Source organism: Oncorhynchus mykiss, chromosome 30, assembly GCF_013265735.2.
Source record: "Oncorhynchus mykiss isolate Arlee chromosome 30, USDA_OmykA_1.1, whole genome shotgun sequence".
In the NCBI taxonomy this organism is placed as follows: Eukaryota; Metazoa; Chordata; class Actinopteri; order Salmoniformes; family Salmonidae; genus Oncorhynchus; species Oncorhynchus mykiss.
In genome coordinates, this window is record NC_050570.1 from 23,001,493 (window position 1) to 23,027,177 (window position 25,685).

General features: G+C 42.3%; 1 protein-coding gene across 2 annotated transcripts; it reads right to left on the minus strand.

The window, feature by feature from the left end:
* Positions 1-334: 334 nt before the first annotated feature.
* Positions 335-23,964, minus strand: LOC110521565 (tetratricopeptide repeat protein 39A). 2 transcript variants are annotated; one of them, XM_021599189.2, is made up of 20 exons: positions 23,616-23,964; positions 20,592-20,642; positions 20,292-20,345; positions 13,212-13,316; positions 8,240-8,371; positions 7,210-7,253; positions 6,648-6,715; positions 6,462-6,526; positions 5,912-6,011; positions 5,652-5,717; positions 5,439-5,547; positions 4,622-4,689; positions 4,394-4,453; positions 4,139-4,300; positions 3,791-3,882; positions 3,524-3,644; positions 3,290-3,401; positions 2,994-3,108; positions 2,731-2,847; positions 335-2,572 (listed from the first exon to the last, which is right to left on the minus strand). In XM_021599189.2, the coding sequence occupies exons 1-20, from the start codon at positions 23,666-23,668 to the stop codon at positions 2,455-2,457; spliced, it is 1,812 nt and encodes a 603-aa protein (XP_021454864.2). In that variant the 5' UTR covers positions 23,669-23,964; the 3' UTR covers positions 335-2,454. The 2 variants fall into 2 exon arrangements, with proteins under 2 accessions (XP_021454864.2, XP_036825051.1); XM_036969156.1 differs by lacking the exons at positions 20,292-20,345; positions 20,592-20,642; positions 23,616-23,964 and adding an exon at positions 18,165-18,828.
* Positions 23,965-25,685: the final 1,721 nt, after the last annotated feature.

Consider the following 25,685-nt stretch of genomic DNA (forward strand, 5'->3'; position numbering starts at 1 on the left):
CTGCGTCTGCAATGTAACAGTATCAAGGAACGAAGAAACCAGGCAGCCAGGAACCAACCACGACATGTGCTGTACAAGCCACATTCAACTGAACTGCATAGTAGTAATAGTAATATAAAAGGCCTATATTATGTTTTTTTGTTGGGGGGGGGGGGGGGGTCGTGGCTGCCTGGTATGGCAGTTTTGACTTAATACCATTACACGAAAGACAAAATTATGGACTATCACAAACAATGGTACATTTGAAATCCAGACAGCAGCGTGGAGTGCAGTTCATCCAGTTATCCAAAAGAAAATGGGTCGTACAAGAGTAAAAAAAACTAACCAGACCCAATTTGAGTTACTTATTTCATAATTTAATCTTAAATTACAAAACAAACATTTAGTATGTACAGGTCCAGGAATGTCAATCTGCTCAGTAGCCATGCCCCACATCATATTCTGACCTCATCACAGAGCCAATAAGATTGAATTTACTGACATAAATAGTACACACAAAGAAAACAATGGAACAAAACAAGAAAATGTCAGACCTAATCATTAGAACATCCCAAACTAAGATAACCTCTATATTTGAAAAAAATCTATTTATACATTTCCTTCACCCTTTAGAGATATTTAAATTGCTTTTACACCAAACCTTATTCTAAGAAAAAAAGCTAAATCAGCTCTAATTCCAACATTTAAACTCAAGACACCACTCTAATGCCTGGGTTTGGATACTTATTTTGTTGTAAATAGAGATTAAATAATCATAGAACATGAAAAAAGGTAACCCTTTTTCTAATCACAAATATCATATACAGTTTATTCAATAATTTATTACACAAGAACGTAACTATTTCATTTACAGTGGTGTAAAGTAACTAAGTAAAAATATTTTGAATAACTACTTTTTAGGGTGTACGTACTTGAATATTAATATTTTTGACAGCGTTTACTCCACTATATTCCTAAAGAAAATATATACTTTTTACTTCACACATTGTCCCTGACACCCAAAAGTACTCATTACATTTTGAATGCTCAGGCAGGACAGCAATATGGTTCAATTCACGCACCTATCAATATAACCCATTGTCATCCCTTCTGGCGGAATCACTAAACACAAATACTGCGTTCGTAAATTATGTCTGACTGTTGGGAGTGTGCCCCTGGCTGTCCGTAAAAAAAACAAGAAAATTGTGTCATCTGGTTTGCGTAATACAAGTTACTTGATGTATAGCATTTACTTTTACTCAAGAATGACAATTGAGTACTTTATCCACCACTGTACTTAGGTCAATTTTAAACCAATTACATTTAGGCTTTTATACTCAAGTAGTATTTTGCTGACTTTCACTTGAGTTATTTTCTATCAAGGTATTGTCACTTGTACTTTTTCCACTACTGTTAATGTGCAACAACTCCTTGTAAGCCATTATTGTCTATGTTGATGTCGGACCTGCATATTTATATATGAAAGGCTCTTGTGGTTGTCAACACTTCACTCACTACAGATGAAACTGGCAGCCTGGCTTTCCTGTGTCAATCTGAAAGACTTGTTTGTTTGAGCTCAAGTACTGTTGGATTGTGTCCACATGTAGAGAACAAGCAAGGAGCCTGCCTTTCTAAAAGACACATTCATCGGTCCACTTAAAACAGGACAATTTTGTAAAAGCTGCCATTGCAGTTAATAAATAAACAGACAAAATAACCCCTACCATCACACGTGCATTCCTGCAATGTGTTTGTATGGCTGGATGATTTAACTTTGTGCAGATGTCAGTGGGCCCTATATCCACAAAAATTCAGTTGGACTGGTCATGCATTCCTTCCCAGAAAGTGGTTCAGTTGATCCAATGTGCCAAAACTTCCCTTGAGCTGTTCAGGGTGAAAATTGAAATGCACAAATAAAACCAGTCATAGAAGCACAGAGATAAAGGCATTAGGGCAGGAGGTTATCTGCAATAGATCACGGTCAACAAGACAGACATTGTCCAAGATTGGCCACAGTGCTTTTAGTCATTAGCTCCGAGCAGAGGGAAAATGCTATGAGAATACCTTTAACCACTCAAATATGTTGCAAAAACCCCTGTGACAGGTGTGAAAAGACATGTTTACCAGCGAATGTATGTATTTATGCTGGAGGGTGAACATTCAGGGATGGGTATCTAACCATAGGTTTTTGCAATAGACTGATGAAACCCTGTACATCTACATCCAGCAGTGTGTTATTTTCTATATATTGCGTATATTTTCTTTGTCTGAGTAAATACTATTGTCTGTATGCTTTTGACCTTTCAGTGTACATTATGCTTGTGTAGTGTTGCGGGTCTTTCTAAGAGCTCGGTGGCTGGCCAGTCATATGCTTGTTGCTGGTAGTGGGTGGTTTGGTACTCTGCCTCATCCCTGCGGCGTTGGGCTTATGCACTGTGGGATGGCTGGACATTGGCCCTGTTTTTCCCACACCAGCTACGGGCTGGAGGGCATGGTGTGAATCCCATTTTCTCCTGTGGCCTTGGCCTTGTGCAAAGCAGCTTGGATTCGGAAATGTGTCCGCGATTCCATGGAGTAGTTTTTGTAATTTTGCCTGTAAATATAGAGGAACAATGAGAAGGCCTGGCCAGATGATTTTACTTTACATACTAATAGAATTCTTGTAAAAAAAGACAGGTTTCAGAATTTCAATTAACTATTGTATTGAGATGGGTAGAGATAATTATGTTGTGTAAGGACCAAGACACTCACTTGGCCGTCTCCAGTAGTTTGATGCCCTCCTCCTTCCTCCCTTGTTCCAGACACAGCAGCCCATGCTCAAGCAGTGCATTGGGAACCAAGTAGTGATCAAACTTGATCTGTGTTTCACTGACAAGAGAAAAATACAACAGAGATCAGGAATGAAACAAGAAATGAAATAAACTTGTAATGAATAGTAAAAGAGTAGGTCTCTTCCACTATCATATTGTGAAAGGATGAGTGTGTGCGAGTGAGTGTGTGTGTGTGGCGCTCACTTGCAAAGGACCAAGGTGAAGTAGGCCTCAGCCTCCTCCTGGTGTCCCAGGTGCTTCAGACACAGACCCTTAAGCAGGCTCACCAAACACTGGTCGTCTATGGAGAACTCTGTCCCTTCGGAACACAAAGTACAACAATCAAGCCCCATCACAAAACTCTACTAAACAGTGTTGCTAAACATGATAATAACGAGATAAGAAAGGAGTTGTCTGAATCCAATCATTAATGCTGTTCCTAAATGAATGTGTAGAGGCAGTATCAACTCTCCAGGGTGACATACGTTTGTGTTACTTACTTTGGCTATTGTCGAGTTTTGCCTGTGCCTCGTCCAGTGTTTTCAGCATGCCCTCCGTGAGGTCTTTGTGTTTACCAATGACTGTGTAGCCGTTCCAGATGTACATCATCTCCTGCAGAGGACAGACAAGGCCACCGGGTGTCACAGTAATCCACACATAGATAATAGTAGTATTTTGTTACACTATAATTACAATGGAATAGGGAACATGCTGTCAAACCATGCAGTACTGACCAGAGGAGGTGCAGGGAGCGTTATCGGGTTCTCAGTCAGGTAACGACGGGCTTTTCGGATGGCAAACTTCTCAGTTGGCAAAGACTTTCCAGCTATTTTCTGCTTAAGCCCATGTACCTGCCTGGAGTGGATAGAAAATGGATACATGTAACATATTGATTCATTTGGATAGAATGACTTGATTATACAAGAACCGTGGGTAGAATGAAATAAATAGAGTACAAAGCATTATGGTGACACAGGGGTTTGTATATTGCAGTGACCTACCTGAACAGCGCTACCTCGCTCTCCTGGAATGGTTGGCATTCCTCCCTGGTCAGCATGCTGAGGTAGGCACCTTTCATATAGGCATATGTTGCCTGGAGGGAAATGTGCATGTATTACTACTGAAACTACTACTACACTTTGGGCATCATCATCATCAATTTGGCCCTCTAGAGACTAAGTGGAATACATTAAAAGCTGTAAAACAAGCTAATCCATATTCTGTTAAGACTGTGCCGCATGTGCCTTTGAGATAATGCAACCATTACCGTACTGAAACAGATGTTATGTCCTTCATACTTGACTATATAGTACTGATATGCAAAATACAATCACTGCAGAATGTCCCACCTTGGACCATGCATTCTCTTTGCTGAGCAGATCAGCGTAGAAGTAGGCCATCTTCCAATGTCTCTTGTATGTGAAACACCACATCAGCTCCCAGTAGCACATGTGATGGAACTGCTTCCATTGTTGCTGAGCTTCACAGCACTCCTCAAAGCGCTCTATAGCCTGGTACACACAAATACAACACATGAAAAGGGATGGTTTGTAGTCTAAACAAAATCATTTTGGTAGTAGTCAAAATCATTGATCTACACTCACAGCATCCAGGTTTCCTTTGATAACCTCTATTCGACCAGCGAAGAACAAGAAGATAGATCCCTTAAAACAACAGAGGTATAGAACACTGTTTCACTATAAACTGTTTTGATTGGAATGAGTGTGTGTACAGGCATATTCACCAAATAATTCACAATATTTCACAAAACCAATACAATTGGAAAATAATTGTACTTTACTGCTATAAATTATACAAATGTCCTCACTGACCTTAGGATACTGTTTGAGATAGGGCTGAAGCAGTTTCTCAGCGTCCTCCACATCCCCCTCCCCTGTGCCTGCAAGCCGTGAGGAGAAAAATACAATGTCATTTCATGTTAGTTTGGTCTGTCCGGGCACTTCAATCTGGCCCACGAGACAAACATTATTTACATTTTTCAAGTATTTATTTTTAGTGAAATATTTATTTTTACCCCTTTTTTCTCCCCAATTTCATGGAAAACAATTGGTAGTTACAGTCTTGTCCCATCGCTGCAACTCCTGTACGGACTCGGGAGAGGCTAAGGACGAGAGACGTGTGTCCCGAGAAACACAACCCAACCAAGCCACACAGCTTCTTGACACAATGCTCGCTTAACCTGGAAGCCAGCTACACCAATGTGTTGGAGGAAACACTGTACACCTGGCGACCGTGTCAGCATGCATGCGCCTGGCCCGGCACAGGAGTTGCTAGAGCGCGATGGGAGAAGGAAATCTCAGCCTGCCAAACCCTCTCCTAACCCGGACGACGCTAGGCCAATTGTACGCTGCCTCATGGGTCTCCCTGTCACGGCCAGCTGTGACACAGCCTGGGATCAAACCCGGGTCTGTAGTGATGCCTCAAATACTACTATGCAGTGCGCCTTAGACCGCTGCGCTACTCGGGAGGTCCCCGCGAAATTGATATTAACAAACAATTGGTCCCCCAAAAAATCGTGATGTGGTCCTCGAGCCAAAAAGTTTGCCCACTCCTATAAGGCTTGTTTTGGGAGATGAAAAGGTCAGTGCGGTGACGTTTACTATGTGGTAACATCAACCTGTCTCTCACCCAAGATGAAGCTCATGAAGGTGTGGTAGCAGAGAAGCAGCATGTTACACAGGAAGGACCTGAAAGTCTGCCCTGCAGAGCCCTCCGTCAGCTGCTGCAAGCCAAACTCCTGCAGACACACACAACACAGGACACTGCGGACTTAGCACAGTCCATCCAGCCCAGTTCAGTCCAGCTCAGCATCTCACACCAGGTTAACAGTAGGAAACCTACCTTATTTCCAGAGAAACCCACAAACTCCAGCAACCTGAGTGTCCGTGTGGGCAGCATGGAGATCATCTGTACACAACCCAAGAACACAGGAGTGAAAAAGTGAGAGATGAGACAGACACAATTATACATTGTACCAATCAGGGCAATGCGTTGAGTTACACTGAGTTATATAACCCTCACACCAAAAAGGTCCTTCTATACAATCTACCAGTCCAGAAAACTGGACCACAAACATTATCGACATGAAGCAGTTCCCTCACCAAGTTGAAGGCTCCTACTCCAAGCTTGACCCCGCCTTCAAAATGCCCATGATTGTCACCATGGACGTAGGTAGAGGACTGGAGGACCGTATGAAGCTCTCTGAAATACAGATGTGCATTCTTTACGAGTTGATAGGGGCCTCCCGAGTGGCGCCTTCAATCCCAGGCTGTGTCACAGCCGGCTGTGACCAGGAGCCCTATAGGCGGCGCACGATTGGCTCATCGCGCTCTAGCGACTCCTTGTGGCAGGCTGTGCGCCTGACTTTAGTTGTCAGTTGAACGGTGTTTCCTCCCACACATTGGTGTGGCTGGCTTCCGGGTTAGGCGAGCAGGCGTGATAAGAAGCAGCGCGGCTTGGTGGTAAAGTTTCAGAGGACGCATGACTTGACCTTCGCCAGACTCGACCTTCGAGCTCGTTGGGGTGTTGCAGCGATGAGACAACATCATAACTACCAATTAGATGTCACGAAAAGGGGGTAAAAAAATAGCACAAGTTGAGACATTAGGGAAATGCACTATAAAGGCCATACACTACATCAAGAGTGCTTACTTATACGTCTGGTAGCTATTCCTCACTTTGATTCCTCCCTTGATGAAACTGATCATGCTTTCATCCTACAGAAACAGGGGTAAAGAACAATTTCAATATCATAAATGCACAATAAACTTGAACATCTGTATCAGTGCTGCAAAGAGATAGTGAGTGTCAGTGGGTGATGTGGTAGCAGCAGGTTACCTGAAGGAAGGTGAGTGCTGCCCTCTGCAGGAGACATTCTGCATAGCACACTTCAGCGTGGAGTTCCTCTGAGGTGAAAATGACAGCACAATTATCTTCTGACATCCTCAAACCATTACATCAGCAGGAGGCTGCACAGTAAACCCACAGACAAGAAACACATTTTAAACTGTATTCTCAAGTACTGAACAACCATCAAGGTTAGCTAACTAATAGGTTGGCAGGTAGCCTAATGGTTAAGAGCGTTGAACCAGTAACTGAAAAGTCACTAGTTTGAATCCCCGAGTTTACGAGGTGAGAAAAAAATTAATCTGATGATGTTCCCCTGTGCAAGGTACTTAACCCATAGTCGCTCTGGATAAGAGCGTCTGCTAAAAAGTAAATGTATTAAATGAAAACATCAAAAACAGAGTATATTTCATAGTAGCAGGTTATTTATTTATTTAGGAATACTAGCAATGAAAACAATTGTTCAATTCACACTAGTGATGATAAGATACGAGGCTTGTGGTAAAACAGTGTGTCGTGAAGTTAGAATGTACTGAAGTAAGTATGTTCTAACCTTCTGTGAAGTTTCTGTTGCTAAAGGTTGACTTCTTGCGGAACCTGGGAGAGATTACACACAGAACTTAATTACACACGAAATCCAACATTACAATACAGTGTTTGATGAGACAGACATAGCAGAGTTGGTTCACAACAATTCAACACCAGTCTGTGGATGTGTGAGCTAAGAAACTTGGAATTCAACACATTCTTGTGCTTGGATATCAGAAAACGGTGACATGTGGTAACTACATTCATTGACAGACATTGACCAACAGTATAGCGAACTCAGATCAGGTTTCAGTATTGGGAAATACATGATATGGATTAAGGGAGATACAAGCATATTACTGTAACCACTGCTGATCAGTGATCCGTGGGATAATGTTAAACCTTCTGTAAAAGTTTTATGGCTTGTGTAGATAAGATGTAGAGCGGCTCTTAGAATAGCACAGGGTCCACGGTCATGGGGTTCCCCTGACCCCCCCCCAAAGATTCTCAGGCGGTGTGGCAGGCCCAGTCTGGGAGTGTGTGTGTGTGTGTGTGTGTGTGTGTCCCACCATTTGGAGAGGCGTATCCATTTGGAACATTTTCACACAGTCACTGTTACAGGCCGCTCTGAAATTCCACCAGCCAGCGAGATCTGATAGGACCTGGGTGATATTTGCTCTCTGTGATTATGTCAGAACAGCTAACCAGCCACCACAGACCAGGATGAACATCTCCCAAAACAGCCAGAGGTTCTCCCCACTGGAATGGCCGGGTTCATCCAGAGCAAAATATATTTCGCCTGTATATGGTTGTTCTTCATAATAGGAGTTTGAGGTAAATATGTCTTGTTTTGTCACAAACACATATTACAAAATTCACAGTGGTTTCACTTGATCAGATCATGTGGTTCCTATCTTCATGATTGAATAGCTGAGCCAAAAATCACTGAGCCAAAATATTTGTTTTTGCTTTTGTTGCCTCTAAAGGAAATAAATAGCATACAAGAACTTTGAAGACCTCGTTTTAGAATGTAGACCATTACAAATGAGACTTACCGCTGACATACTGCCTGAGCCTCCTTCATGGTGTTACCAGCTGCCAGGATGTGTTCTGGGTCAAAGGTCATCATGGCCTGCATCTCCAGTATGGTGGCGTATGTGAGCGCATGGTACATGCTGTCTTTGATTCTGTGAAGGAAGAAAAAGAGAAACAGAAATATTGAGCTATATTTTTAGCAGCGTTTGTTGCCTTCTCAAAATGCAGTCTCAACAAAAAAAGATTACTTTGTATGTCTTCGACACAAATGAAGAGGAGCACATGTATGGATGTTCTTACTGTAAAAGTATAAGTATATATTCATTGACATTCAATATGTAAACTCTCACAAAAAAAGTCCTCTCACTATCATCTGCGTATATATTTTCAGAAAACTTAACATGTGTAAATATTTGTATGAACATAACAAGATTAAACAACTGAGACATAACCTGAGTAAGTTACACAGACATGTGACTAACAGAAATTTAATCATTTCTCCCTGAACAAGGGGGGGGGGGGGGGGGGGGGGGTCAAAATCAAAAGTAACAGTCAATGCAGCTGGTGGCCACTCCAGATACTAAGTACTGCAGTGCGTCTCCTCCTCATGGACTGCACCAGATTTGCCAGTTCTTGTTGTGAGATGTTACCCCACTCTTCCACCAAGGCACCTGCAAGTTCCCGGACATTTCTGGGGGGAATGGCCCTAGCCCTCACCCTCCGATCAAACAGGTCCCAGACGTGCTCAATGAGATTGAGATCCGGACTCTTCGCTGGCCATGGCAGAACACTGACATTCCTGTCTTGCATGAAATCACGCACAGAACGAGCAGTATGACTGGTGGCATTGTCATGCTGGCGGGTCATGTCAGGATGAGCCTGCAGGAAGGGTACCACATGAGGGAGGAGGATGTCTTCCCTGTAAAGCGCAGCGTTGAGATCGCCTGCAGTGACAACAAGCTCAGTCCGATGATGCTGTGACACACCACCCCTGACCATAACGGACCCTCCACCTCCAAATCGATCCCGCTCCAGAGTACAGCGGCCTAACAACAGGCCTACAAGCCCTCAGTCCAGCCTCTCTCAGCCTATTGCGAACAGTCTGAGCACTGATGGAGGGATTGTGCATTCCTGGTGTAACTCTGGCAGTTGTTGTTGCCATCCTGTACCTGTCCCGCAGATGTGATGTTCGGGTGTACCGATCCTGTGCAGGTGTTGTTACACGTGGTCTACCACTGTGAGAACGATCAGCTGTCCGCGCGCATGTGCCATCGTGCATACATTTATTTTGTCCTACCACACCAAACGCGATCACAACACGCAGGTTAAAATATCAAAACAAAATCTGAACCAATGACATTAATTTGGGGACAGGTCGAAAACCATTAAACATGTATGGCAATTTAGCTAGTTAGCTTGCACTTGCTAGCTAATTTGTCCTATTTAGCTAGCTTGCTGTTGCTAGCTAATTTGTCCTGGGATATAAACATTGATTTGTTATTTTACCTGAAAAGCACAAGGTCCTCTACTCCGACAATCAATCCACACATAAAACGGTCAACCGAATCGTTTCTAGTCATCTCTCCTCCTTCCAGACTTTTTCATCTTTGAACTTATATGGTGATTGGCATCTACACTTTCATAGTATTACCACGACGACCGGCAAAACAGTTAGTCTTTCAACCACCCACGTGTGTATAACCAATGAGGAGATGGCACGTGGGTACCTGCTTCTATAAACCAATGAGGAGATGGGAGAGGCAGGACTTGCAGCGCGATCTGCGTCAGAAATAGGAATGACTTCTATTTTAACCCTTGGCAACGCAGACGCTCATTGGCACGCGCGAGCAGTGTGGGTGCAATAATTTAATAACATGGATTTCAAAATGTATTTTGCAAGGCTCGCGCAAGCGATGTGTCCGGTCAGCATGTTAGGCGTCTCACAATACGGACATTGCAATTTATTGCCCTGGCCACATCTGCAGTCCTCATGCCTCCTTGCAACATGCCTAAGGCACGTTCACGCAGATGAGCAGGGACCCTGGGCAGCTTTCCTTTGGTGTTTTTCACCAAAGGAAGAAAGGCCTTTTTAGTGTCCGAAGTTCTCATAACTGTGACCTTAATTGCCTACCGTCTGTAAGCTGTTAGTGTCTTAACGACCGTTCCACAGGTGCATGTTCATTAATTGTTTATGGTTAATTGAACAAGCAGGGGATACAGTGTTTTAAACCCTTTACAATGAAGATCTGTGAAGTTATTTGGATTTTTACGAATTATCTTTAAAAGACAGGGTCCTGAAAAAAAGACGTTGCTGAGTTTAGTATATTTAATGTATTTTCTGACCAAAAACTATTTAAAAAGCCCAGCTCCTTTAAGTTACAATATGTTTTCTTGGATACAGGCCCATGTGACTTTCCTGAATGTCACACTGTGACACTAACATTCCACAACCAGGAGCGCTGGTCTGACTTGTTCCCAGCAGGTTCCACCATAGTCACAGTGGCAGGATAATGCTGGTGAGTTTCTTCACTGTAATGTCACATGTCTGCATGCCTGGCATTTCACAGTCCTTTGTTGCTCCTAGACATTTCCACATCACAATAACAGCACTTACAGTTGACCGGGGAAGCTCTAGCAGGGCAGAAATGTGACAAACGGACTTGTTGGAAAGGTGGCATCCTATGACGGTGCCACCATGAAAGTCACTGAGCTCTTCAGTAAGGCCATTCTACTGCCAATGTTTGTCTATAGAGATAGCATGGCTGTGTGTTCGATTTGATACACTTGTCAGCAATGGGGGTGGCTGAAATAGCCAAATCCACTCATTTGAAGGGGTGTGCACATACTTTTGTATATATAGTGTCGTTTTTCAAAAGGGATTCAAATCAGGAGACATTTCGTCAGGAAAAACAGCAGCATGGTAAAAACAGGCCATGAATTGGAATGTTTGTGCCTGCTGCCTTCTGTCTACTGTTGTTGACTGTTGTGGAGACAGAGATGGACAAGGGCCGATGATGACTGTGGGGCCTGCACTCCTGACTCTTGAAGCTTATTCACCGTCATGGGTAAACCTAATCTAATGTTCTGCAAAAACAAAACAACACCAACTTAAAAAGAGCCAGCCAGCAGGAGGGAGGTTCTCCGTCTCATCGTGCACATTTCAGTGTGAATTACAGAACCTGACAGCGCTCACGTTGAGTGCCAATATGAGGCAACTTTAGTTGTTTGTGTGGTCAAATTGCTCTGACACAGCTCCTAAGAATAAAGCATTCGAATGGGGGAGAGCACCAATGTAGTGAGCTCTGTTAAGCTGGTTACTCTAGTCTTCAGAGTAGTAAGATTTGTAGTGCAAGTTGCTATCCATTGTGCCTCTGCCTTTTTGCCTGAATCTTGGCCAGCCAATGAGACGAAACCATTCTACAGTAGGTGGTGACGCTACAACCTCTGTCTGAACATGTGTTCCATTTGTACATGTTGTACAGTATAGCAGCCCCTCCCCAACCTTTTACAATGTATACTAGATCAACACTTCCACACCTAGTGGAAAGCACTCATTAGGAATGAGGGGGGGGGGGCAACCAAGTACTTGAGACTGGGACAGGACAATTACATAAGGCCTGCTGCTGTTCCTGCCCAGTCCGCATGTTTGAACAGCTAGCTAGTAGCTTCAGAGAGAAGCAGGCAATGCAGAATCTTACTGTCTAATCCGAATATAAAGCTGTGCTTAAAAGCATGAGGCTGGCTGTCTGTTTTGATGTCATTGCAGTGTCTTCGTCCAGATCGAACTGCAAGCCTTTGTCTCTTTCACTATGAACATGCAGTAGCTGTTTGCTGTTTGATCAAACGTATATTTCAGCAAATATATATAGCTGAGTTTAGCATTCTGTGATATGAAAATACAAACCACAGTATAAACATACTCTGCATTATTATAGATGTTTAGTACATGAGAGAAAGCCTGCCACTGTGTGTGCTGTGCTGCAGAGATTCTAAACTATACCTGGCCCAGCTTACTGTGTCAGTACAGTACATCAGGCTGAACAGAGGAGAGGAAAGGAAAGGAGGGAGAACGAGAGAGAGAAAGAGATACACACTGCTATTTCAGCACCACTGGCTTTCTCTATGGGTTATTTATTTTATTTGATAGATGGTCTCTTATTACTGTTCTCCCACACAATACTGTGTTAAACATAAGCTCAGCAACACTTTAGTTGATATTACACACTAGGATGTTGATGACGTGGAGGCTTTTCCCACAAAGGTTTTCTTTGAACACCGGTAGCAAACAAAGGAAGCCAGAGGGCAGTTTAAATGCCTATCCCTTTGCTCTGCCTACAGAACTTGGTCTACCATCACTCCCATTGCCTAGCCCCAGGGTGACAGCTGACAGAATATGCCAAGCCTTGCGTGGTAAGAGCAAGAGGGTTGGGCAATGGCAGGTTTGCCAAGATTACCCTTTGGGGTGAATATTTCCTTAATTTCATGCTCATACTAGACTACCATGTACATTTCAGAACTAAAAGAGGAGATCAACATGGAAACTGGAAGGGATTAGATAAGTACTGTATATCCACTGAGTTGTGTAACACTGAGGGGATGAGAAAGGATACACACTAGGGAGGGCTGGAGAGAAACTGTGATTTGGGAGTGGCCAAAGAAGAGAAAAGATGATTTGTTGAGAATGTCATGATAATGAAAGATAGAATTCACAGAGTAATAGGAAACTTGACAATTGTGTTTGGAACACAATGCTGAAGGGGTGTCCAATAGGAGCGATGGTGTTTATTAAACTAGCACAGAGTGTACACTTTACTGTAGCACCAGCCTAGCCCTGTCGCCAGGTGACAACGAACAAGAAAGGAGTTGGCGAAGCACAAACTGATCAGGAAACCATACCACTTGCCAGTGCTATTTGGTGTTTGTGAAACTAGCACACAGTATTACCACCAGTCACTTGTGTCGACCCACACAATCAGGGTTCCGGTCTCTCACCTGCAGTGAAGCCTGGACAGGGCCTCCTCAAAGTCATTCCTCAGGAACAGGTCCAATGCTGCCATGCAGTCCTCCAGGGTCACAGACAGGTCTGACTTCTGGGACCTGAGATACAGGAAAGGGGAAAGAGACAGATGAAGGTTAGGTGAATTAAGTATGTTACTTTAACACATAATGACGGTCTTGGCCAATACCTACCATTGGTCCTCAGTGGAGAACCTACATGTTAAAATAACACATTCTATTTTTGACTTCCCCTCAAACAAGTAAATCTAGCCTCTGAGATAAATGAGGTTTACATTGTCAAATGAAAGAAGCTTATTGCTGCCAGCTTCCCAGTGGACCTAAATGTGTTCTATTCTTTTATGAATGAACCCCAGGACAAAATCTTGTTTGTCCATGTCAAGAACTAGGTGAAATGTCTATGAGCTCAGTCTATAGAGTAGCATGACACAGCAGTAACTACAAAGGAGTAATTCACTGTCTATCTACAGTAACAGATATCTTTAAAAAGAGCCACGTCACTTATTTTTCTCTCCCAGGCAACTCTGCTGCAGTGCCCCTGTTCTGTTTTTAGTGGTAGGGCAAGATGAACACAAAACACCTCCAAAACATTCTGTAAGGAGCGCAGGTCATGGTCCCACTCTCCCACCTGATCTGAGCAGGCTTTCGCATCGTTTTCTCTGCGGTTCTATCATCGACAGTTATTTTACTGCGATCAGCTTAAAGCTACATTTTTCTCATCTGACAAGATCATTGGATTTTTACCACAGTTTCTTCAGTGAGCAGCTTTCTCAGTCATTGGCATTAAAAACATTTATTGATAAGTGGGGGTTCATCAAATATTTTAATATAGAGTAATCTTCATCCCAAACAAACAAATATTGATGTCAAGGCTCCCTACGATTAAAAACAAGAGCAGGCTGTTCAACAGGCTGAAAATCCCGATAGTCCTGTGTCACACTATTTTCATACCAAAACCACCCCATGTTTAACCATCCCAAAGATGACAAAATGTATTTTCAGCAAATTGGGTTCATGGACACAATGTATTAAGCCAAACAATGGAGGCTGGCCTACACAACTGAGGAGAATCTCTACAATGAGGGTGACTAACTGACAGCCATCCTTTTGCATTCCTGAAGATCAGTGATACAGAGGACCTCTTTATGCTGGACCATGCTTGAACTCTCTCAAACTATAATGAATCCATTAGGTTCCATATTGAAAAACAGGCCTTTATTTCCTCCCCTTCACAAGCTAATGACATGGGGATGACCATACCATCCGTCCACCATATGAGCAGCTATAGGTGATTCACTTCCTGCTCACTACAACACACAGTCATGAATGTCAGCGCAACACAGACAGTCTCGGGGTCACCACACAGTCTCCATAAGGCCCAGTTTCTAATCAGTTGATACAATCAGCAAACACCTTTAAAAAGTCCCTAACAGTCATTCTGATTCCTATGTAAATTAGCCCTTTGAATGACTAAAACATCACCCACAATATTTCATCCCGATAACTACCAGGAAGACTGAAAAGACAGACTAAGTGGGCGGGGAGCTCACCATGACAGACAGTTCTTTGAAAATGCTTATGATGCAGTGTTGCAGTGAGATTATGTCAAGACAACTTGCTGAGACAAAGCAACTCAAACATAGATATTGCATACAACATCCAATCCTGTCATTGTTTCACAAATTACTGTTTGGTTATTGTAAAAGCATCAACATAGACGAAATGTTGGCTATATAATTTAGCTAGCCCAAAAGGAATTGTCAGCACTAGCTAGCTAGCTAGTCCATTTTAGACCATTTTTGTTGAAACAGGTTGAGGTCTAGGTACATTACATATATTGACTGCCCGACAATGTTCATATATCATGACTATCAATGATGTCAAGAATTGTGTATGAATCTCCCGTTCTATATGTCTCTTGATGTAATGACATGACAACTGCATCCGAGTTTTGGGCAACCCTTCCCCCGCGTTTATTCCATGCTGGCTGAATACCTAGCTAGCCAGTAACTAGCTAACACCAGACACAGATGAAAGCAGAAACCTATAAGTATATTTGCCTTAGATGAATATGGAAAACCTCTTAGCTGACAAACTGCAGTACAATTTTGGCACCAGTAGACTAACTACCTAGCTATGTAAACCACGCCCATCTGCGAACACGAATTCTACCAGTATTATTTAAAATAGGTAAGAGAATAAGACGTTACCATTGGTGTCTTCAAATTTGGCTTTTTGTGAAGTCACAAAAAAAACCAGTGATGGGTAAATTAAGCTTCCTGAAGAATTTAGAACAGACATTTCTTAGATGACGTCGCCCACGCCGTTTAACAAGGCACACCTGTTAATTGAAATGCATTCCAGGTGACTACCTCATGAAGCTGGTGGAGAGAATGCAAACACTGTGCAAAGCTGTCATCAAGTAAAAGGGTGGCTACTTTGAAGAATCTCAAATATAAAATATATTGTGATGTTATTTAACACTTTTTTGGTTACTACATGATTCCATATGTGTTATTTCATAGATTTGATGTCTTCACTATTATTCTACAATGTAGAAAATAGTAAAAATAAAGAAAAACCCTTGAATGAGTAGGTGTGTCCAAACTTTTGACTGGTGTTCCTCTTGTTCAGATGTGTTAGGGCCGTGTGAAAAGTGATGGAAATGACATTTTCCGTGGATCTGTTGGAGCAGTAGGCACATTGGAGTGGGTCCAGTGTGCCTGGCATGCTGGCCTTGATGTGGGCCATACCAGACTCTGGGGTGAGTGCAAGTCATTTGAGCATATCACCTTGTTTTTCTTGGGCACTGGGATGATGGTAGTCTCCTTGAAGCAGGTGGGGACTACAGCTTGGGACAGGGACAGGTTGAAGATGTCCGAGAACATGCCCGCCAACTGGTCAGCAGACATTGAAGACATGGCCAGGGATGTTCTTTTGAGAGTTTCTCACGTCAGCCTCGGAGAGCAAAAGCACCAGGTCGTCTGGAGCAGCGAGTCTTCCTGGATGACTCAGTATTGTCTGCCTCGAAGCGAGCATAGAATATGTTAAGCTCCTCTGGGAGGGAGGCTTTAGTGGGCACCACACAGCTGGATTTGCCTTTGTAGTCTGTGATAGTCTGTAGTCCTTGCCACATGCGTCGTGAGTCTGAGTTGTCAAACATCAATTCAAGTTTGAGTCTGTATTGTCTTTTTGCTTCCATATTGGATTTGCAGAGCTCGTATCTGCTTGCCTTGTACGCGCCACCAAGTTGCCAGGGTTCATTCTGCTGATACTGAACGCTGCTGTACGGGCTATCAGCATGGTACAGATATCTCCGTTCATCCAGGGTTTTTGGTTGGGGTATGTCCAGATTGTTATTGTGGGTACATCATCATCAACACATTTCCTAATAAAGCCTGTTGAGTGACAATGTATATTCCTTAATGTTAATGGATGAGTCCTGGGTGGATGAATCTTTACACAGATTCCAAATCAATATTATCAAAACACTCCTTCAGCGTTGAATCTGCCTCCTCTGTCCAGCACCTATTTATTCTCTATGAAGGTGGCTCCCTCTTGACTTGCTTCTTGTAGGCAGGGAGTAGGAACAGAGATGTGTTCTGATTGGCCGAAGTGGGGGCGAGGGATGGCTTTGTACGAGTCAAGGATGTTTGTATTTACATGGTCCAGCACGTTGATTCCTCTCGTGGGACAGGATACATGTTGGTGATATTTTGGAATGTATATATATTTTTTAAATGTGCTTGTTTAAAATCAACAGTGACAATTAAGACTGCTTCCGGGTGAGAGGATTCTTGCTGGCTAATGTTCTTGTACAGTTCGCTGAGTGTCGCCTTGATGTTTGCATTTGGCGCTATGTACACAGCTGTGAAAAAAAACCACATTAATTCACTCGGCATTTAGTGAGGTAGGCATTTTAGCATCAGAACGTCCAAGTCAGGTGAACAGGAGCTTGAGATGTTTTCAACTTCGGTACAGCAGAAATTGTTGATGAGGAAGCATACACCGCCCCCTACTCTTACTAGAAGCCGCCGTTTGACTCATACAGAAAATGGAAAAGCTGTCTGGTTGAATAGCAGAGTCAAGTGTATTGTCCGTAAGCCAGGTCTCTGTAAAAACAAAAGACACGGCATTCTCTGATGTCCTTCTGCAACTGAAGCCTTGCTCTGAGTTCACAAAATTTATTTTCCAGCGATTGGACATTAGCCATCAGGACACTAGGAAGAGAAGGCCGTGTAGCCTGTCTTTTCAGCCTAGCTTGCAGTGCCCGGTAGCTTAGCATTGCACAGTTATAAAGACTTAACCATAAACGCATAGATGGGTCTGAGAAATGGCATGATAATGTACACACAATGGTGGCTATTGTTTCCTGAAAGGTTGTGCATAGCATACATTGTCCAGATAATTAATTAATTGAAGTTAGCAACTTCGTGATGCTGAATTCTCTGGAGGGAAACTTGCACAATAGAGACCATTGCTCTGAGAGGTAATCAAATATGCACAACACTCTCACTCAGACGAATGCACACACACACACACACACACACACACACACACACACAGAGTGATAAAACATTGCTTTATCTGGATTCCTCCTGAAAGCTTTCACCGGTGTTAATTTACATTGAATTAAAGTACTAGTAAGTTAAGAAATGCCAACAAAGTAATACTGCAGTAAAACAAGCTGCTTCTAAACACAATGAAATGATCAGACAAAAGAGAAGAGGTGGATCTTAAAAAACAAAACCTGTTCAGTTTTTCTGGATACAGCTAAGTTGAGAACCTTCTGGTTTCAATCCCAGTAGAAATGACCAGTGACAGTATATTACATTCACACACAAAACCACAAATGCAGCATCTCTCGGTTTACTTCAACACACTATCAGTACCTATCACTTCACCACGCAGCCTCAACATATCTCTTACCCGTTTGATAGAGTTTCTGCTTCCCCTGACATTTTCATCTGGCAGACAGAGTACTAGAGGGAGGTAGAGAGACAGCAAACGCAGAAGAGAATTGACTATCTGCTCAGGCCTTTCCAGCGGCGCAGCGCGAGACAGTCTCTACCTCTGGCAACAGCAGCAGCAGGCAAGCAGGCAGGAGAGGGGAGGAAGAACGCAGCCCTTAATAAGATTGGGATGACTATCACACAGAGAAACTAAACATCTTCCACCCCCCAACACTCCGCCTCCACAAACACACACAGTTCCTTAACTCTCCTCCTCCTGTCCCACCTCCTCCCATCATCACACTCACGCTACACACTGCAGTTTCTTCTCTGATAGGCTGATGCAGTAGCAGGGCTGGCCTAGTTGCACAGGACTCTAGTCAAATGATAAACAACAAAAAACATAAGCCAAAAAATTCACTATGCACCACAGAAAGGTGATACCCTGAGTATAACATCAACCAAAGACAATAGGCTACTGCACTCAGAGGACCGCAAAAACACCCCAGCAGAACTCATTCAGATCCCTGAATATCTTGAATGGAAAATGTCAAAATCTCTCTGCAAAATTCCAGACAGAGATGTAGAATGACTTGATGCCGGTGAGAGGAAGATTCCTGCTAAGGAGGAAGCCTTTACTGCAGTGACTCAGGCTGACTACTGCAGCAGCAGCACAGACGCACTGCCCCGGGTGCCCCCTATTAGAGAGCCAGTAGAACACTGCGTAGCGAGAGAGAGATGAGTACCACTGAGATCCAGCAATTACACTGCAGCCAATCGCTCTGAAAGTGAATGACCCATGGAAATAGCCAGTCACTTATCAGAATGAGCTCTCAGACAGCTGTCTAAATTTAGGTCATAGAGGAAGAGTGATCCACAACATGGTAAATCTGTGAATCTCAAGACACGTGCAAAGAGGTCAGCTTTGCCTCAGTCAAGGTTAGTTAGTTTCCTCTGGGGAACATTATTCAGCAGATAGTGCAGCAGGGACACATCAGACCAGCGTATCATTGCTCCCATTATACGTCACCTCACTGCATCTCCACCCCTCTGACAGCCATAGGGCACACAAGAAACCTGTCCTTGTATTTTATTCATTGAGCGATGCTGGAGTTGACCAACAGTACACACCAGGACCATGTGTGGGTGGATTGTCTTCTTTGATGTATGAAAACATTTATGTTACACAATGAATATCTTGCCTCTGGATGCAAAGCCTTGCCTGAAAAAAGTGGCCCACACTCTCCTCTAGTAGGTGGTTAATTTCAACAGGGCCCAGAGACATTGTGAAGACAGTAGATTCAAATGTACATGTACAGTGTTCCGTTATCTTGCTCTCTGATCTGCAGATCTGAATCAGTTGAAGTGTTGAAATATATGAGCACTAGGACAGCATCTAGGGGTTCAATTCAGGCTCCTGCTCTTTTTGATTTAGGGAATTTACATTGCTTTCTGTTATAAATTATCATGGGAAAGCAATTAATTTAATGTACAGCTCCACCTTCCACAAAATCCATAATTAAGCAGTTATTTCCTCAAAGACATGAGATAAAAATGGTGTGTCTGCATTTGTGTTAAGGTCTAAGTAAAGTATCTTTGCTTGTTTAAGACTTTGGGAATGATCAAATATCGATGTCATACAGCCACCGAACAATTCAGACACACCAAATGCACTTGTTTTAAAACAAATGGAACAGATAAAGACCAGAGGTGGTGTAGCACAAGGAAATACTGGTGACGTAACCAGAGGAACCCAATGACACACTGTGCCAAAGGTAGAACCAATCACATCTCATCTTCCTCTCTACACCTGTACGGCAATACGGCCATCCTCTCTTTCTCTTCAGGGTGGAGAGGCATTGAAATCAAATGGTGTCTCTATGGTTGAGAACATAGGCTGGGATCCCTCTTGATCCCACCCTGCCTGGACCTGAGCAGATATTATAGCCAGCATTAATGGCGTACTTCTCTGAATTATTAATATGTTGAACAGCAGGAAGGAGCGATGTCATTGCCCTCACGCTTACTGCTGATTTTCAATAACCTTTCCCTAACTACTCAACCCTGTATATCACCCGGCCATCAGCCATTGGCTCAGACTTACGTGTTCAATGGTTCTGTAGAGTTGAGTAAATCTTTGTTGCCTGTTATCTGTAACCTGAAACAGGGGGGCAAAATGGAGGCCATTTAGAAAAAAAGGTGAGCTGGAAGGGATGGAAACTATTTCAATAGGGACTATTGTGTGAGTAATATAATATTGCAACCCATAGAAATCCTGACTGAAAAATATTTTCAGTGCAGGGGTAGATGAACCAAAACGTAATATGCCCAAAGAAAGTCTATGAACAGAAATATGTTGTCAAACATGCCTAGGGGACAGAAATTGACAGAAGGGAAAACTTACTTGAAATCTGTGTGCATGGGGTCAAGTTCTGCACTGTGTATGACGGACAACCTAGAAGCAAAATCATGCTGTTATGAATGACTAAATGAATCAGATCCCATTCAATGCCTTGACATGAGAAATATATATTTCACAGAAACTGTTGCATGTTTCCCATGTACAGTAAACTAAGTGTTGGGGAGACATTGGGGTTGGCTGAGATTTCTTCAGCCTGCATGGTGTTCCTAGGGTCACAGTATACCAGACAGAACATACAGTAAGCACTAGCAGATGCGTCTCATTTAACAATGCCGAGATCTCCAATTGTAATCTAATTCCTCTCCTGTAGATGCCAATCTTTGCTCTCATTTACAATTATAGTTCACTATTTCCCTATGTACACTGAATAAAATTAAACAGAACATGCAACAATTTTACTGAGTTGGTGTTCATATGAGGAAATTAGTCAATTGAAATAAATTCATTAGGCCCTAATCTATGGATTTCACATGACTGGGAATACAGATATGCATCCGTTGGTCACAGATAGCTTAAAAAAGGTAGGGCTGTGGATCTGGTGTGACCACTATTTGCCTCATGCGGCGTGAAAGATCTCCTTCGCATTGTGTTGATCATGGTGTTGATTGTGGCCTGTAGAATGTTGTCCCACTCCTCTTCAATGGTTGTGCGTAGTTGCTGGATATTGGTGGGAACTAGAACATGCTGTCGTACACATCCAGAGCATCCCAAACATGCTCAACGGGTGACATGTCTGGTAAGTATGTGGGCAGTGGAAGAAGTGGGACATTTTCTGCCTCTAGGAGTTGTGTACAGATCCTTGTGATATGGGGCCGTGCATTATCGTGCTGAAACATGAAGTGATGGCGACGGGTGAATGGCATGACAATGGGCCTCAGGATCTCGTCATGGTATCGTGGGGCACTCTGTTCACAACGTTGACATCAGCAAACCAGCGTGCCAGTGGTCATCGAAAGTGACATTTGCTCACAGAATACGGTACGACGCCAAACTGCAGTCTGGTCAAGACCCTGGTGAGGACGACAAGCATGCAATGAGCTTCCCTGAGACTGTTTCTGACTGTTTGTGCAGAAATTCTTCAGTTGTGAAATCCCACTGTTTCATTATCTGTCAGGATGGCTGGCCTCAGATGATCCTTCAGGTGAAGAAGCCAGATATGAATGTCCTGGGCTGGCGTAGTTACATGTGGCCTGCGGTTGTGAGGCAGGTTGGACGCACTGGCAAATTCTCGAAAATGACATTGGAAGTGGCTTATGGTAGAGAAATTAACATTCAAATATATGGCAACAGCTATGGTAAACATTCCTACAGTCAGCCTGCCAATTGCACACTCCCTCAAAACATTAGACATCTGTGGAATTGTGTTGTGTGACAAAACTGCACATTTTACAGTGGCCTTTTATTGAACCCAGCACAAGGTTCACCTGTGTAAGGATCATGCTGTTTAATCAGCTTATGCCTTTTGCACACACTGCATATAGACTATCTTTTCTCAACTGTGTCATTGACTTGTTTGTGTTATTGGCTTGTTTATTGTTTACTCCATGTGTAACTCTGTGTTGTCAGTGTCAAACTGCTTTGCTTTATCTTGGCCAGGTCGCAGTTGCAAATGAGAACTTGTTCTCAACTAGCCTACCTGGTTAAATAAAGGTGAAATTAAAAAATGACAAATATAAATATTGATATGCCACACCTATCAAGTGGATGGATTATCTTGGCAAAAGAGAAATACAAACAGGGATGTAAACACATTTGTGCACAAAATCAGAGAATTAAGCTTTTTGAAGAAAACTGATAATTTCTGGAATCTTTTATTTCAGCTAATTAAAAATGGGACCAACACTTTACAAGTTGTATTTACATTTTTGTTCAGTATAGCTTTATATTCAGCACTGTATTTTTCCTTATCAAAGCACATCGCCTGAGAGGGAGTGGTGGTGCCATATTTTTACATAGGCCTCACTCCAGAATAAATACCAGTAGAACAACTTGTAATTATTTCATAACAAGCATAGCCAGAAATTCAGTAACAAAACAGATCACATTTTGGCCATATCCGTGGCTTATTGGGGGTGTGGCTTTCAGTTAGTTATTATTGGCCACCAATCCCATTCGAGTGAATGTCATTCCAGTGCAACGCTAGCTACGAATTCTATCGGATAGTGTTTGCATGTTTAGGTAATAAGACAAATAATGTCCCATTTAAAATACAAAATAAAATGAGTGGGTGGGCCCGTGCCCACACAACTTTAAAAACCTAGTTAGTTAGTAGCCTATAGTTAATAAGCAGTTTGGGCACTTAGAAAACACGAAATGAAAGTACTAGGAAAACAGTGGTAGAAATTCAGTAACTGCCTATACATAGTTGGTGTATTGTTATTACAAAATAACTAATTTAGCCTAATTTTACCCTAACTTCATGAACTTTCTTTATTGTATATTCATCTCCAGATGTAGGCCTAAATCACTAGTGATGCCCTGTCATGTTAAAGAGCAACATGGTGGTACTGTGATTACAAATCTGCTTTCCCTAAATTATACTTGAGAAACTATTCCTAGACTATACATTAAGAGAAGCTATTCCTAGGTTTGAACGTTTTCAAGTGTACTGATTTGATAGGTAGAAACAGTCATAAATTAGCTTCATTTTCTTGTGTGTGTGCACATTTTTGTATAAATCTATTACATTTCCACTTCATGCGGTCTAAATCTTATTTCTAAAATAACCTAGCAATAACGTTATAATATATAACAAATACAAAAGTTAGTGTATCTTGTATCAGAATGGTTACACAACCATTCAATGTTAATCAAATCCATCTAGCTACAGATTATTTCACTAAATTACATACATTTCTCACTACATCAACCAATCACTGTTGTGACGACAAATACAACTTGTTTAGGCTGCTGTATATATTTTTTGTTAATAAAAGATCGCTGGGTTTCTTCGGGAGAAACGAGGACTACTGCAACTAGCCTAGTTACGTGGATTGTGCGACTCACCCTTTGCAGTCATTTTTCTTCACGCTGCGTCTCCAACCATTTATAAAACTCATTCCAATGGACTGAAATACTGCAAACGTGCAGAATATCCAGAAAAAGTGCAGGGCCCAATTATCCTTACATGGACATTGGGTTTTACCTGTGCGCAGGTGATGACCGTTAACGGCGAGTGTTTTATAAAGTATGAAAAAAGTACAGTAGGCTACATGTGTATTTGTGAGACCTATACCTTCCTCCTTCCTGATTTATTTTTAAAAGGTGTGGATGTTGTCATTACTATCAATCCGATCGTGTTTAAAGTGCAACGAATGTGGCCCAAGTGTTGCTACTAGGATTTATTGCTCACCAAATTCCAGGGGATATTTGGCTGGCGGTGACATTTGAACGCCCACTGGTTGGAATACAGTCAACTTACATGATGATGCTAAGTATACTGCTTGTCTACAAATGGTAATTGGCAGTCATTTGGCTTTTCATCATGATGGCATGCAGTATTTATTTTATAATTGTAAAAGTCCCATAGGGCGGCAAACAATTGGTCCAGCGTCGTCCGGGTTAGGGGAGGTTTTGGCCGGGGCAGGTCATCATTGTAAAATAAGAATTTGTCCTTAACTGACTTGCCTCATTAAATAAAGGTTACATAAAAAAATAGAGTGGTAATACATGTTAGTTACTACACATCTGTTTTTATTGACCCAACCTGGTCTCAGAGCATTTAGTATTAAACCCACTGGCTCCAGGTCATCTACAAGTCTCTGCTAGGTAAAGTTCTGCCTTATCCCAGGTCAACATAGCAGTCCCCACCCGTAGCACATGCTCCAGCAGGTATATCTCACAAGTCACCCCCAAAGCCAATTCCTCCTTTGGCCGCCTTTCCTTACAGTTCTCTGCTGCCAATGACTGGAACGAACTGCAAAAAATCACTGAAGCTGGAGACTCATATCTCCCTCACTAGCTTTAAGCACCAGCTGTCAGAGCAGCTCACAGATCACTGTACATAGCCCATCTGTAAACAACCCATCCAATTACCTCATCCCCATACTGTATTTATTTATCTTGCTCCTTTGCACCCGAGTATCTCTAATTGCACATTCATCTTCTGCACATCCACCATTCCAGTGTTTAATTGCTATATTGTAATTACTTTGCCACCATGTCCTATTTAATGCCTTATCTCCATTATCTTACATCATTTGCACTCAGTATAAAGATTTACTTTTCTACTGTATGTTTATTTATTCCATGTGTAGCTCTGTTGTTGTGTCGAACTGCTGTGCTTTATCTTGGCCAGGTCGCAGTTGTAAATGAGAACTTGTTCTCAACTAGCCTACCTGGTTAAATAAAGGTGAAAAAAATCAAAAATCAATTCAGTATGTAAATCAGACTCAATTAAATGTTACATTTCTTACGGTATGTATATTACTTTGTGGATGTCTATCATCCATTTCGTATATGTTATAATTGAGAATAATGTACATTAAGTTACAATTCAGAAAATGCATATGTTAACATTTTGCAAAACGTATAACATATTCCAATTTGTTGTGGCTAATGTTAGCTTGGTGGCTAATGCTGACATTAGCTGCGCTATGGGTTAGGGTTAAGTTTAGGAGTTAGGTTAAAGGGTTAGGGTTAGCTAAAAGTGTTAAAGTTCGGGGAAGAGTTGGCTAAACATGCTAAATAGTTGCAAAGTAGCAAGTCGTTGAAAAGTTGCAAATTCGCTCAAATGCTAGTTGTCTGTGATGAGCTTCAAACACTCAACGTTTGGGTTGTTAGACATTTGCTTTATACACCCACCCATCAACCCCGACCGACCAACCTTTTGTTTTTGCAAAGAGTAACCATACCAAACATACATACATACAGTGGGGCAAAAAAGTATTTAGTCAGTCACGAATTGTGAAAGTTCCCCCACTTAAAAAGATGAGCCCTGTAATTTTCATCATAGGTACGTACACTTCAACTATGACAGACAAAATGAGAAAAAAAATCCAGAAAATCACATTGTAGAATTTTTTATGAATTTATTTGCAAATTATGCTGGAAAATAAGTATTTGGTCACATACAAA